Source organism: Pseudorca crassidens, chromosome 10 (genome assembly GCF_039906515.1).
Source record: "Pseudorca crassidens isolate mPseCra1 chromosome 10, mPseCra1.hap1, whole genome shotgun sequence".
Lineage (NCBI taxonomy): Eukaryota > Metazoa > Chordata > Mammalia > Artiodactyla > Delphinidae > Pseudorca > Pseudorca crassidens.
This window is the reverse complement of record NC_090305.1, coordinates 54,571,727-54,587,299: the sequence shown is the minus strand read 5'-3', so window position 1 is coordinate 54,587,299 and position 15,573 is coordinate 54,571,727. Positions and strand designations below refer to the sequence as shown.

The 15,573-nt window shown below is 42.2% G+C and overlaps 1 protein-coding gene, 1 long non-coding RNA gene and 1 pseudogene across 4 annotated transcripts in view; 2 read left to right on the top strand and 1 right to left on the bottom strand.

Annotated features, from left to right (window-relative positions):
• LOC137232204 (uncharacterized) overlaps nt 1–15,573 on the top strand; it is a 72,662-nt gene that overhangs the window by 23,738 nt on the left and 33,351 nt on the right. The window lies entirely within an intron of this gene.
• On the bottom strand, nt 2,536–3,091 carry LOC137233075 (small ribosomal subunit protein eS10-like; annotated as a pseudogene).
• On the top strand, nt 8,060–8,335 carry LOC137233074 (small ribosomal subunit protein eS27-like). Its single transcript, XM_067755855.1, has one exon. The coding sequence runs from the start codon at nt 8,064–8,066 to the stop codon at nt 8,268–8,270; it is 207 nt and encodes a 68-aa protein (XP_067611956.1). The 5' UTR covers nt 8,060–8,063; the 3' UTR covers nt 8,271–8,335.

Sequence of the window (15,573 nt, the reverse complement as noted above, 5' to 3'; positions counted from 1 at the left end):
GTCTTTTCGTTTTGTTTATGGTTTCCTTTGCTGTGCAAAAGCTTGTAAGTTTGATTAGGTCCCATTTGTTTATTTTTGTTTTTATTTCTATTGCCTTGGGAGACTGACCTAAGAAAACATTGGTACAATTTATGTCAGAGAATGCTTTGAGTTTCATTATTTATATCATTCTTTGGTTCATCAGTTTCCCCATTTGTAAAAAAAGGAATAATATTAATACTAGTATTTATTATATGTTGCCCTGTGGGATATTTGAAAAAGGCAACAGGTTCTGGCTTTGTTAAATCCCCAGGAGCTGGACGCACACAGTTTTCCCTCCCATCCAAGGAGGGTGGCTGGACTGGATTGTGCATGTGCGCAACATAGAACTAGATTATTACCAGAGGTAGGTGGTGTTGGTGGATATAAATCAGATCTGGGTTAATCTGGACCAAGAATCAGAAATCCCAAGTGGCCTTGATAATAATGGCCAGTATTTTTTTTATACCCGTTACCCTGTCCTGGCAGTTTAAATACTTTACAGAACCAACTCATGACTCTTTACCAAAAACCTATGATGTAGGTTGTGTTTTGATCTCTGTCTTAGAGACTTGAAGTCTCAGGCACAGAGAGGTCACAGCTAGTAAGGGGTGGGGCCGATTCAAACTCAGGCAAGTTCATGCTTTTCATCAAAATATCCAGAAACACAAGGAGGGTAGAACCCAATGTCACTAAAGAGCGAGATCATCACAGACAGTCATCAGACACTTATGTCTTGGTTTATGGAGCCAGGACCTTGCTCCAGGGGCGTTGCATCCTGGGAATTCACCGCTGCCTTGGGGAGTTTGTCCAAGTGGGAGCCTCTGTGCAGATAAAACACATCATTGCTCTCTCTGCGGGGGTTTGTACATGCAGGGGGGAAAAGCTCCTTGGTGCTTTTTATAAAAAATAAAAGCCTTGAAAATCCATAACTCTGAGTACATTCTCGGGGTGAAAACAAGTTCATCTCAATTTGCTAAGTCTGGCAACCCCAGGCAGTGGCTGCCCCGGTTTTCCCCTCCCCACCCATCTTTTCTTCCAGAGGGTGCTGCAGGCACTTGCTGAGAGCAAGTGTAGCCTGACTGCACCTTGCCTCGCCTGCCCTGAGTCTCTCTTTCTTTCCGCTCCAGGGGCAGCTGTGTGGGGCTCCACTGTGTTTTTTGTTTCCACTCCCACAGTGTGAATACTTAGATTGTGTCCAATTGTCTGTCAACACAAATTATACTATGATAAACGCTCTCATCCTGGTTTCCATATGGGCCAAGATGAAAAATCCTTTGGGACATATAACCAGGGATATATTCTGTGGCCCAGGGTGTGTATATTCTTATGTCACTAAGAAATGCCCGATTGCTCTTCAAAACATCTGCACCACTCCTGCCTGCGGGGCCTCCAGGACCCTATGCCCCTAATCCCAGCCAACACGTGGCATTATCCATCTTTCTAATTTTTGCTGGTCTAAAAAGTGTAAAGTGAACTCTCAATGCTGTTTCCTTTTGTATTTCTCTAGTTACTAGTGAGTTTGAGCATCCCAGCATAGGCCTTTTTGCTTTGTCTCCTATTAATTGCTCATTTTCCCATGGGGTTCCTTCTTGTTGATTTGCAAGAGTCTCTTTTACATCCTAGATATTAGTCAGCTATCAGTTTTAGACATTACAACTGTCTTCTCTTACCTTTGTTATTTGTTAACTTTTTCCATAGTGTTCTTCATTGAACACAAATAGGTCATCAGTTTTATCAATTTTTTCCTATGGCGTGTGCTTTTTTTTTTTTTTTTTTGCCGTATGCAGGCCTCTCACTGTTGTGGCCTCTCCCGTTGTGGAGCACAGGCTCTGGACACGTAGGTTCAGCGGCCATGGCTCACGGGCCCAGCCGCTCCGCGGCATGTGGGATCTTCCCAGACTGGAGCACGAACCCGTGTCCCCTGCATCAGCAGGCGGACCCCCAACCACTGCGCCACCAGGGGAGCCCATGGCGTGTGCTTTTGAGTTTCACTGTAGTCCTTCTCAACATAGACAGTCTCTCACATTTTCTCATTTTAAATTTATATGTTTATCTTCCCATGTAGGTCTTTAATCTGTCTGGAGCTCACTTTTGTGCGTGGTGTTAGGTAGGGATCCAGTTTTTTTTTCTCTAAAACGTGAGCCTTTTTTTTCAGGACCTTTTACTAAACAACTGCTCTTTTCCTATTGCTTTGTGGTGCCAGAAGGTACCATGTTTGTCCTGTGCCTTCTTGAGATTAGACAAACCAGAAGAAGGCAGAACCTAGTGGGGGACAGAGGGGAGAGATGCCGCTGTTTGGACTCCAGGTATTTCTACATCCAGAAACCCTAACCCTGCCTTGTTTCTGCTTTACTTTTTGTCATTTGCAACTGAAGTGACTATTACAACCATGATGCCTTAATCTAGCTTCTATCTAGGAGAGCATACCCTCTTGACTAAGGCTGCCTGGGTTCCAATCCCAGCTCCACTACTAAGTGGCTGTGTGACTTTTTTTTTTTTTTAATCTTTTCTGACTACACATTAATTCAACACAAAACAATCTCTTCCAGACTTTACTGAGGTGGCTGACACGTATGTCCACGACCAAATCTGCCTCTAAACTGGAATTTAGTTGCTGACCCAGCCCCGGCCTCGGCTTTCTTGTCGGCACCAGAGGGCACAGCGCTTCATCTGTAGGTGACTCTGTCGCCTTCCCCTCTTGTGAGTCTTGCAGGTCGCTCTCCCTCCAGACCTTTGGGCCGTGGCCTACCAGTCTCAGGATGACGGTGGCGCAGGTCAGCAGGCACGATCTCAGGGGGCAGGTGGAGGTAATCCCGGAGATAATGGATACCCTCGTTGGTTAGGTACCAGTAGAAATGTCTCCAGGCAAACTGTTCCTTCATGTACCCTCATGATTTGAGAGACTGCATGGCCTTCATGACGTGAAGATTGGGCACATTCTTGTCTGCCAGCTCGGGGTGCTTAGGCATGTGGTTGTCCTTCTTGGCTACCATCACTCCCTCCTTAAAAAGGAGTTCATAAATGGCAATCCGGTTCCTCTTGGGCATCAACGTTTCGCGACAGCTGCTGTGTCCGGGGTCGGAGCTGGAAAGGAAGGGGTATCGGTTGTGTGACTTTGTTACAAGTTACAGGATCTTTCTGGGCATCAGTTTCTCCATCTGATAAAATCAGGGTAGTAACAGTACTTAATTCATAGGATTATGGTGAGGATTAGATGAAATAATACTTTAAAGCAGAACAGCACCTGGAATGTAATAAATAATAAATGTTATTCACTTGCATAATCCTATGTTCCCAATTAGCTGTGAGTAAATCGTGTATGATTTTGATCTATCTGGTTATATTCTAATTACACTTGAGAGGCCATTTAGGAAGTCATTTAGAAAATTAATTTTGGGGCATACAAATAAATTACCTCCTAATCGATCTATTTGAAAAGTCCTTTTCAGGAATTCCCTGGTGATCCAGTGGTTAAGGTTCCGCACTTCCGCTGCAGGGGGCGTGGGTGTGATTCCTGGTTGGGGTTCGGGGTGGGGGAACTGGGATCCCGCATGCTACACCAAGCGAGGCCAAAAAAATGAAAGTCCTTTTCCTGCACTGCCTTCTTGGGAACTGTGACAGTCGCCGTCACTAGGTGGCGCCTGAGTGGATTACGGGAGCGTGAAACAGTGGGCCTTAAAGCAGCAGTCCCCAGTTTTTTGGCACCAGAGACAGGTTTCGTGGAAGACAGTTTTTCCACAGTCCCGGGTGTGTGTGGGGGATGGTTCCGACGGTGATACGAGCGATGGTTCAGGCAGTAAGACCGATGGGGAGCAGCGGGGAGCGGCAGATGAAGCTTTGCTCGCTCCCCCGCCTCTCACCTCCTGCTGTGTGGCCGGGTTCCTAACAGGTACCGGTCCGCGGCCCGGGGGTTGAGGACCCCTGCCTTAAAGAGCATCTGAGCCAGGGTCAGCTCACCATGTGCCAGAGGGATTCATAGGTGAGGTTAATTTGGCCTGCAAGGAATTCACAAAACGTTTTAAAGTGCATCCGCTAATATTCAAAAATCAGGAGATTCCATATAAAAACCCGACTTCCAGTGCCTGGATACATAGGAAAGCCTGGCAACCTCGGACCTGCAGCGATGCTTCCTTGAGGGTGGGTGGGCTCTTCCAGTCCAGCACAGCCCCATTTGTTCCTGTCATTTGTCCCTCCCTGGCTCCTCTAGGCATTTGAGTTTCTAACCCCTACTTATCCCAATCCTTCCCTTTGCATATTGGAGGCTGAGGTCCTACAGAGAAGGGAAGGGCTGGAACTGGAATCTTACCCGACAGAGCAGGGCTCTTTTTTTTTTTTTTCTGGCTGTCTCTCAAGGCTTGTGTGATCTTAGTTCCCTAACCAGGGCTTGAACCCGGGCCCATCAGTGAAAGCATGGAGTCTTAACCACTGGACCACCAGGGAAGTCCCCAGGGCTCTTTTTTATACCCATGTTGTTTCTTTTACACTTGGTTGTTTTCAGAGACTGACTGAAGCTAAAAAGTGGGTAAGACGTTGTGGAAGAACTGAAATTTGGGAATTTAGGGGCACCAGTTAGATGATTAAAATAAGGTGTGTGGGGACTTCCCCGGTGGCGCAGTGGTTAAGAATCCGCCTGCCAATGCAGGGGACACGGGTTCGAGCCCTGGTCTAGGAAGATCCCACACGCGGTGGAGCAACTAAGCCCGTGTGCCACAACTACTGAGCCTGTGCTCTAGAGCCCAGGAGCCACAACTACTGAAGCCCACGCACCTAGAGCCCATGCTCTGCAACAAGAGAAGCCACCGCGATGAGAAACCCACGCACCACAATGAAGAAGAGTAGCCCTGGCTCACCGCAACTAGAGAAAGCCCGCATATAGCAGCGAAGACCCAACGCAGCCAAAATCAATTAATAAATCAATTAATTAAAAAAATAAGATGTGGGAAAAAGTAGAGGTCAGTAGGATTCTTTTTCTTTTCTTTGTGCAAAACAACTTCATTGGTTTTGGGGGAAATAATATATGTTTAGTGCAAAACATTCAAACAATACAGAAAGATACAAAGAAGAGGGTAAACATTTCCCCAAATTCCACTTTCCATTTATAACTCCCATTCATTTTGGTGTCTATGCTTCCAGCCCTCTCTCTGTGTATTTATAGATACACTTAATATAGGCACTGTCAGGGCCAAGGAGTATCTGGGAGTATGGGGCCTTAAAGTTCCCACACCATCTTCATCAGCTTCCCTCCAAGTAATTCTTTGATATGGCCCATTGGGAGTTTTTTCAATTATATTCAAGTGGTATAAAAATGAAATGTCAAAACTTTATGCTCACCCCCAACTCTCTTCCAGTCAGATTGCTATCCAGCCCACCTATATAGAAATTCTATATAGAAATTCTGGAGCTGCCAGTGCATGTTTCAAATTTTCCTAAATGAGAACATACAAGTTGTTTTGTAAACTGATTTTTCCACCAATAGAATTCCTAGAATATCTGTCCCTAGTTTATAAATACAGACTTTAGAAATGAATAAATAAATCTCACCTTCAAGAACACCCTCAGCGGACTTCCCTGGTGGTGCAGTGGTTAAGAATCCGCCTGCCAATGCAGGATACACGGGTTCAAGCCCTGGTCCAGGAAGATCCCACATGCCGCAGAGCAACTAAGCCCGTGTGCCACAACTACTGAGCCTGTGCTCTAGAGCCTGCAAGCCACAACTACTGAGCCCACGTGCCACAACTACTGAAGCCCGTGCGCCTAGAGCCCGTGCTCCACAACAAGAGAAGCCACCACAGTGAGAAGCCCGCGCACCGCAACGAAGAGTAGCCCCCGTTCGCTGCAACTAGAGAAAGCCCGCGAGCAGCAATGAAGATGCAATGCAGACAAAAATAAAAATAAAATTAATTAATTAATTAAAAAAAGAAGAACACCCTCAGCGTCGTCAGGCCAAGCCAGTCATTTAATCAGACTGCTCCATCTGACTGATGACTGGAAAGATGGGGAACAGCTAATCAGAACCCAGCGTGCACATTCTAAAGTCTGTATGATTGCTCACAGTAGGCACTAATAGGAACAATCTTTTTTTTTAACATCTTTATTGGAGTATATTTGCTTTACAATGGTGTGTTAGTTTCTGCTGTATAACAAAGTGAATCAGCTATTCATATACATATATCCCCATATCTCCTCCCTCCCACCCTCCCTATCCCACCCCTATAGGTGGTCACAGAGCACCAAGCTGATCTCCCTGTGCCATGCTGCTGCTTCCCACTAGCTATCTACTTTACATTTGGTAGTGTATATATGTCCATGCCACTCTCTCACTTCATCCCAGCTTACCCTTCCCCCACCCCGTGTCCTCAAGTCCATTCTCTACATCTGCATCTTTATTCCTGTTCTGCCCCTAGGTTCTTCAGAACCACTTTTTTTTTTTTGATGACCTTATTAGTCAGGTTTTTGCTGTAATAATATTACATAGTAATCAGCTCCCAAATGTCAGTGATTTATAACTACAAATGTTTATTTTTCTCTTGTTGGTCTGCACACAGCATGTGGGTGGCCAGGCTTCCCCTGACCTTAGATTTGGGTCTGCTCCACGTGTTTCTCATTCCAGGACCCAGGCTGAAGGGGCAATGGCTATGCAGGGCATTCTCTCCTCATAACACATGTGCAGGAGGTCAAGCCAAATTTCACAAATTCATGTAGAGCCTCTGGTCAGACATGACGTTTGTTACATTCACCCACATTCTCTAGACCAAACCCAAAGTGAGTGAGTTAGAGAAGTGTGCTCCGTCTGTAGTAAGCAATGGCGAGGATGGGGAGGGAAGAAAGAGTCATGAACAAAAATATTATCTACCACAGGGACCAACCAGGATGGGAGACAAAATGAAATTTAGACTAAGACCTATTGTTAAGCCTTATAAATGCAGTTTGAACCCACACGGCTTGAGAACCGCAACTGCTTCAACTAGTGTGTCCCTTAATCAAAGAACCTTTGTCCTCAAAGACTCTTACTGAAGGCTCCTCTCTGATCATACTCACTCTGCCTTTATATTTTATATGCTTTATGCTTCTGTATAGTATATGCTTTTTATGCTATTTAAAGTTATGAAGACCTCACCTGGGTCTTTAAAAAAAAGGAAAAGGTTAAACTGCCCTATCAATTTTTGATTGCTGAGAGAACTATTTTGTCCTTTCCCTGCCAACGTTACGCCAATCAGCAAAAATAAATTCTCCTGTGAGTAAAAACAAGGAGTATTGCTGCCAGGCAACAAATGAGAGAGCACTATTTTTATGTTTTTTGGAAGGTGTAGCATCTTGCTCCGCTGTTTCCATGGAGAATCCCAATTGTCAAGTTTAATCAAATGCTGGAAAATTGAAATTTATGCAAAGAGACTAGCTTAGTAAGCAATTACCTTTGCTAAGTGACAACTAGGAGAAATATTTCGATGAAACCTCTTACCATAAATCAAGCATTATCCCTTGGTATCAGTTGACTCAAATTAACACTTGCATGTGTGTCAACTGCTTTTCTAAAGCTATTGCAATAATATTTCAACAAAATCACAAATTGCATGCACACCACTTCCAGTATAAATCACCATGGATGTTTGGAGCGCATATGAACTACATCAGAATACAGTAAGGAATATATAAAGAATGGTTGTAAACAGGGAATTCCCTGGCAGTCCAGTGGTTAGGACTTGGCACTTTCACTGCCATAGGCCCAGGTTGAATCCCTGGTCGGGGAACTAAGATCCCGCAAGCTGCGCGGTATGGCCAAAAAATAAAAAAAGAATGGCTGTAAACAAAGGTGTCTCTTTTGTTAGCATGGTAATGTATCAGTTTCTAAAGTTCTTCCCAATAAATTAATAAGAGAAAATACTCAATGTAATTCAGAAGAAGTAAAGGAAATGGAGGGAGGGTGGAGTTCAGAGACCAGTCCTATCAGATATTAAAACATACAACCTGTCCGGCAGTGACGACCTTCCCATGAGAACTTGCCTCTTGCAAAGGATTTCCTTCATCCCTCTCCAGAAGAGAAGATGAAACACAAGAAGAAGTGCCTGGTGCAGAGCCCCAGTTCTTATTTCATGGATGTGAAATGCCCGGGATGCTATAAAATCACCACTGTCTTTAGCCATGCACAAACAGTAGCTTTGTGTGTTGGCTGCTCTACTGTCCTCTGCCAGCCTACAGGAGGAAAAGCAAGGCTTACAGAAGGTTGCTCCTTCAGACAGAAGCAGCACTAAAATCACCCTGAATCAAGATGAATGGGAAACCATCCCAATAAACACATTTTGGATACAAAAAAAAATTTATTAAAACATGCAGGATAACCAAACGTAAAATAGATAGCTAGTGGGAAGCAGCCGCATAGCACAGGGAGATCAGCTCAGTGCTTTGTGACCACCTAGAGGGGTGGGATAGGGAGGGTAGGAGGGAGGGTGATGCAAGAGGGAAAAGATATGGGAACATATGTGTATGTATAACTGATTCACTTTGTTATAAAGCAGAAACTAACACACCATTGTAAAGCAATTATGCTCCAATAAAGATGTTAAAAAACAAAAAAAAACAAACAAAAAACCATGCAGGATAAAAAAGAAAGGTATCGTTCTGATGAAAGAATAGGCAGCTAAATGGAATAGCATAGGGAGGTATGATAAAGCATATGATCTATTTCTATGGTATATACCCCAAATAATCAAAACTTAGGACTTGAACAAATACTTGCACACCAAAGTTCATAGCAGCATTGTTCACAATAGCCAAAAGGTGGAAACAACCCAATATCCGTCAACAGATGAATGGATAAACAAAACGTGGTATGTACATACCACAGAATTATTATTCAGCCTTAAAAAGGAAGGAAGTTCTGATACATGCTGCAGATGAACTTTGAGGACATTATGCTAAGTGAAATAAGTGAGACATAAAAGGACCTGAATATAATTTTAAAGATCCTAAATGCTGCTGCTGTGCTCTTCCATATTTATTATAATTATGGGCTTTGTTTTTCTCTTCTCCAGTCAAGTTCTGCTCCTGACAAACTGAAGACGTTTCTCTCATGTTAGAGTTAAGTGATGTTTCGAAGGTGAGGTCAGATAATTATCTGAACTGTTTCAAAACTGGGGAGAGTTATGCTGACTGGGACACAGGATCCAATATACCTATTAGAAATATACATGAACTAAAAAAACAAAACAAAACAAACAAACAAAATGGAATCCAAGAAGTTGTGTGAGGGGTCCTGTCCCTGTGGAATGAAAAGGAGAGGTGGTCTAATACCAGCCCAGGCAGCTGGCTATGAACCACAGTACTTTGGGGAGAGGAAGTTCCAAGAAGAGAACCTCCAACTGCAGGTAGCCCTCCTGACCACTGGGAAGCCACGAGTAAGGGGAATCTACATCAAGCTCAGAGTCCTTCTTATGGGAGTCAGTGAAGGCCAGTCACAGGCAGCAGGCAACACAAAACACGCTGGTCATTCAAGAAGAATGACCCTGTGTGAACAACACATGGCACAATAGCCCAGAGCAGAAAGTGAAAACTTGGATGTCCAGAGGGATCCACTGATGGAGTAAAAGGAAGGGCTCAGGACTTGACTAAGGTGGGACCAGAAGGAACCAGCCCTAGATCTCCCTCTACAACACTCCCCGCCACATGTGATGGTCCAGGTTCCGCTCTAAAGAAAAACAGAAAACTGAGACAGAGTACTAGGTTGTCTCAAAATATACGCATCATAGGCTCACTGGAGTGATTTTATGAAAGATCCAGAGGGACTCAAATGGCTTTCCTAGACAATCTGCAATTATTCTACCTACTGGCTTCTCCTTGGGCTAACAGATGAACACTGAAGGCTGAGTGTTAGTGAGTTAGCCGTTGACACCACTTTCTGAGGATCAGTTTGACTAACTTGTTTTCCTAAAGTTGAGTTGGGATTCAGTCAGGGGGTGGGAGTTTTAAAGGGCAAGGAAGAGAAGGCAGGGCAAGGAAAAGAGAGGGAGCGTAGAAAGATCTTCAGAGAAGGAGGTGTGAGAATAGGACCAGGAAGGAAGTTAGGAAGAAGTAAAGGCAAGATGGGCAATGGAAAGGGAGGGGCGAAAGAAGAAAAGTGTACACACAAGGTTTTTGTTCAAATGGACCTGCCTTACAACCCTCACACAGCAAGAATATCATTCAAACCTTGACTTTGTGTCCACCATGTTAGACTTGCCATAGTGTCTAGAATTATGTCTAAACTATAGAAAATAGATTTCTGTGTCTTCTATTTAGACAAATATTTCAGCCCATAAATGTATTGTTTTCACTTGTATGATGCCAAAAAACTAAAACTAAAATCTTGTTTGACTTAATTTTTTTCTCAGGAACTAAATGTGGTTCCACAAATACCCAGATACATCTCTTTCTGTTGAGAGGAATAATGCCTTGTTTGGAAAAATGGCATTATTCCAAATAATGTCATCATGGCTGGAGGCACCCATAGTGGTCCGGAAACAGTCACAAACCTGGCTATAAGCAGAAATTGACTTTAGAGCTAAAAGGAAATACTTGCCCTGAAGAGCCAGAATCATCTTGAAAAAGAAAGACAAAGTTGAAGGATTCAAACTTCCTGATTTCAAAACAAACTACAAAGCTACAGTAACCAAAGTAGTGTGGTATTGGTATAAGGATAGACAATAGGCCAACGGAAAAGAGAGTCCAGAAGTAAATCTACATATTTATGGCCAACTGATTTTTGACAAAGGTATAAAGACCATTCAGTGGAGGAAAGAATAGTCTCTTCAACAAAGGGTGCTGGGGGGAGTTCCCTGGAGGTGCAGTGGTTAGGTCTCAGTGCTTTCACTGCTGGAGCCTAGGTTCAATCCCTAATCAGGGAACTAAGATCCTGCAAGATGAAGCATGGCCAAAACAAAACAAAACAAAAAATAAAAAATAAAACAAAGCGTGCTGGGACAACTGGATATCCACATGCAAAAGAATGACTCTGGGTCCCTACCTCACACCATATGCAAAATTATCTCAAAATGAATCCACAATCTAAATATAAGAGCTAAACTTTAACACCCTTAAAAGAAAACATAGGCAATGGATTCTTTTTTTTTTTTTTTTTGGCTGCATTGGGTCTTCGTTGCTGCGCGTGGGCTTTCTCTATTTGTGGCGAGTGGGGGCTACTCTTCATTGCAGTGTGCAGACTTCTCATTGTGGTGGCTTCTCTTGTTGTGGAGCATGGGCTCTAGGCACACAGGCTTCAGTAGTTGTGGCACACAGGCCCTAGAGCTTGAGGGCTTCAGTAGTTGTGGCACGTGGGCTCAGTAGTTGTGGCTCATGGACTTAGTTGTTCCACAGCATGTGGAATCTTCCTGGATCAGGGATCGAACCTGTGTCCCCTGCATTGGCAGGCAGATTCTTAATTAACCACTGCGCCACCAGGGAAGTCCCTGGTAATGGATTCTTAAATATGACATCAAAAGCATGAGCAACAACAACAAAATAGATAAATTGGATTCATCAAAAGTAAAAACACTGTGCATCAAAGGACGTTATCAAGAAAATGAAAAGACAACCTAGAGAATGGGGGAAATTATTTATTTATTTATTTTTGGCTGCATTGGGTCTTTGTTGATGCACATGGGCTTTCTCTACTTGCGGTGAGCGGGGGCTTCTCATTGAAAGGCTTTTCTTGTTGCAGAGCACGGGCTCTAGGCACATGGGCTTCAGTAGTTGTGGCGCATGGGCTTAGTTGCTCCACAGCATGTGAGATCTTCCTGGACCAGGGCTTGAACCCATGTCTCCTGCATTGGCAGGCGGATTCTTAACCACTGCACCACCAGGGAAGTCCCAGGAGAAAATATTTTGTGATAAGGGGTTAGTATCCAGAATATATAAAGAATTCTTACAATTCAACAATAAGAAGACCATCCAATTCTGAAATGGGCAAAGGACTTGGGTAGACATTCCTCCAAAGAAGATGTACAAACAGCCAACAAGCACATGAAATGATGCTTATTAGTAATCTGGGAAATGCAAATCAAAAAAAAATGTATAAATACACATTTCCATCTCTTTATGTTTTGGAGGGTTGAAAACTGTCTTCTATTATTTGTTCATATGTCAGATGAATGCATTTCCAAAACAGTTGGAGCACAATCACAACTAGTCAATCAAGCAAATGAAGAAATTCAGTCCTAAGACTTTGTTTCAATTGCTATGGTTGGGGGAGCAAAGATGAGTTAGAGGTAGTGCTGGAGATTACAAGATGAGGGAGATACGGATGGATGGAGATTGAGGAAAGACAGCCTAATAAAATAAAGAGCATTGACACACATCAGCAAAGCAAGGTCTCAACCGCCCCCACTCCCTCCTCCGCCTCATTTTTGGAGGCAGGCAACCCATGCAGATCCAGGGACTCTAATGTTATTTTAATGTTCATATAATCTTTTCTTAAAAATTTGTTTATTTTATTTATTTTTGGCTGTGTTGGGTCTTAGTTGTGGCATGTGGGATCTTTCATTGCAGCGCACGGGCTTCTCTCTAGTTGTGGCATGCGGGCTCCAGGGCACGTGGGCTCTGTAGTTGTGGCGTGTGGGTTCCAGAGTGCATGGGCTCTGTAGTTTGCAGCACACAGGCTCTCTAGTTGAGGCGTGCAAGCTCAGTAGTTGTGGCACGTGGGCTTAGTTGCCCCACGGCATGTGGGATCTTAGTTCCCTGACCAGGAATCGAGCCCACATCCCCTGCATTGTAAGGTGGATTCTTTACCAGTGGACCACCAGGGACGTCCCAATGTTCATATAATCTTTACCAGAGTGTTTTTTTCCTGTTTTCTCTGACTACTACATAAGTATAACCAGGTAAGCCAGTTCTCCACCCAGAACCATTAGGGACGAGGCAGCCTCGAGTCATCTTGGAAAAGAAATAAATATATGATTCAAGCTAGATGAGAGCCATACTTGCCTCTGGGTGAAATATAAGAGAATATGGCTTAGATGAGGTTAGAAACAAAAGATCAGAATAAGCACTTCTTTAATCTCTTATGAGAATAAGAATTTCAAGCCTCTCTCTGGAACTTTCTACCTGGCCTGGTCAGCTATATATATATACACATCAAAAAAATAAAATCATATTAAAAAGTTCAAAATCACCCTTCCTTGTCCTGTCCTACTCTCTAGGAGCAACTGCATTTAATACTTTAATTTGTTTATTCTTTTATTGGTTCAGGTTTCTAAATAATTACATTAATATTTTATTTATCAAATTTTGACATAATTTATGGCTTTCTGAATCAGTTTTAAGTCAGAGAAATAAAACCCTCACCATTTAGTAGAGAAAATGTAATAAAAAGGTTGGAACAGTAGTTCTCAACTGAGGGTGATCTTGCTCGCCAGGGAACATCTGACAATGTTCTGACAATGTCTGGAGAAATTTTTGTTGTCAAAACTGTGTGGAGGCTACTGGTATCTAATGGGTATATGTATGTGGGTATATATATATACATATATATATGTATTTGGCCATTCTATTACCAGGTATAATCAAGAGAGAGACTCAAAATACTTATTCTCATAAGAATATTACATAGAATATTCTTGTATATATAATATATAGATATATAATGTAATATATCTTATATAAATATATTACATAATATAAATTATACATTATATATAAATATATATATATAATGTTATATATATATATATATAGAGAGAGAGAGAGAGAGAGAGAGAGGTGTCTGCCAGATTTTAGTTACATTTATATTTAGGTCACTGAGACTAGATATCTTTACTCATTGATGCTGTCAATCATAATTTAATGAGCAGTGTTGTTTATTCACGTTGTAAATGTTAATCATAGTTATATTTCTTTTTTTGTACAACTTTCTGTTCTTTCTTGGAATTAACAGTAGCCTTTTTTTGTTTGCTTAGTTTTCTGTGCATTTATCACTAATTATTCTCAAATTCCCCATTAGGTCTATAAGACTTCTTTGATATATGTTTTTTTTTATGCATTCCTTCAAGTGCATTAGAAAGTCTATTAGTTTCTTTTCTTTTTTTTTCCAGTGATCTCCTTCCTGTAAATCTTTCTCCTTTAGTGTCAGTCCTTTGACTACATCCGTAAGTTTCATTACCTTTTTCTTTTTGAAAAATGGTTTACTTTTGTAAAGGAGCTGTTATTATCCTCTGGAACTAATCAGAGAAGTGATGAAACTCTTAACACTTTGCCTCCTCCAATAAAACCTAAGTAGGGTTATTAGATGGATCAGCAGGGGAAGAGTTAGAAGTGATTTTCTGAAAAAATTCTCTACCAGGCTGGGCTTCCCTGGTGGTACAGTGATTGAGAGTCCGCCTGCCGATGCAGGGGACGCGGGTTCGTGCCCTTGTCCGGGAAGATCCCACATACCGCGGAGCGGCTGGGCTCCTGAGCCATGGCCACTGAGCCTGCGCATCCGGAGCCTGTGCTCCACAACGGGAGAGGCCACAACAGTGAGAGGCCCGCATACCGCAAAAAAAAAAAAAAAAAAAAAAAAAATTCTATACCAGGCTAAGGACATTTTTGACACTTGAACCACCAAAAGAAAGTTAAGTATTCTCCTTGTAGTTGAGTAGGGAGGCCAAGATAAAGTTAAAGTGGTAATTAATGACCTAAGAGGATGAGATGAAAAGGTACTTAATTTGAAGGCATTTTTATTTCTCTTAATATTGTTCTATATTGTTCCGCCTTATTTTATCTCATAATTAAGAACTGCTAGTTATATTGACAGAGAGTTATGTTTTTGTAGGAAAGCATATAAGAGGCTTGAGGTACATTTCTGTTTCATTCTGATAATTCATGTGCTGGATCTTGGGGCAAGCTGCATCATTCACTGGTGAAGGCTGATACTTTATTTTTTAATTTTATTGGAGTATAGTTGATTTACAGTGTTCATTTACAATGTGTTAGTTTCAGGTGTACAGCAAAGTGATTCAGTTATACATATACATATATTCATTTTTTTCCAGATTCTTTTCCCATATAGGTTATTACAGAGTGTTGAGTTCCGTGTGCTATCCAGTAGGTCCTTATATATAATAGTGTATGTAGGTTAATCCCAAGCTCCTAATTTATCCCTCCCCACCATGTTTCCCCTTTGGTAACCATAAGTTTTTTTTGAAATCTATGAATCTGTTTCTGTTTTGTAAATAAGTTCATTATATCATTAAAAAAAAAATCAGATTCCACATGTGAGTTCATCATATATTTGTCTTTCTCTGTCTGACTTTCTTCACTTAGTATGATCATCTCTAGGTCTATCCATGATGATGCGGCCAGTGGCATTATTTCATTCTTTTTTATGGCGAAGTCATATTCCACTGTGTATATGTATCACATCTTCTTTATCCATTCCTCTGTCGATGGACATTTTGGTTGCTTCCAGGACTTGGCTATTGTAAATAGTGCTGCAGTGAACATTGGGGTGCATGTGTCTTTTCGAATTATTTTCTCTGGATATATACCCAGGAGTGAGATTGATGGATCATACGGTAGCTCTACTTTTCGTTTTTTGTTTTTTGGGTT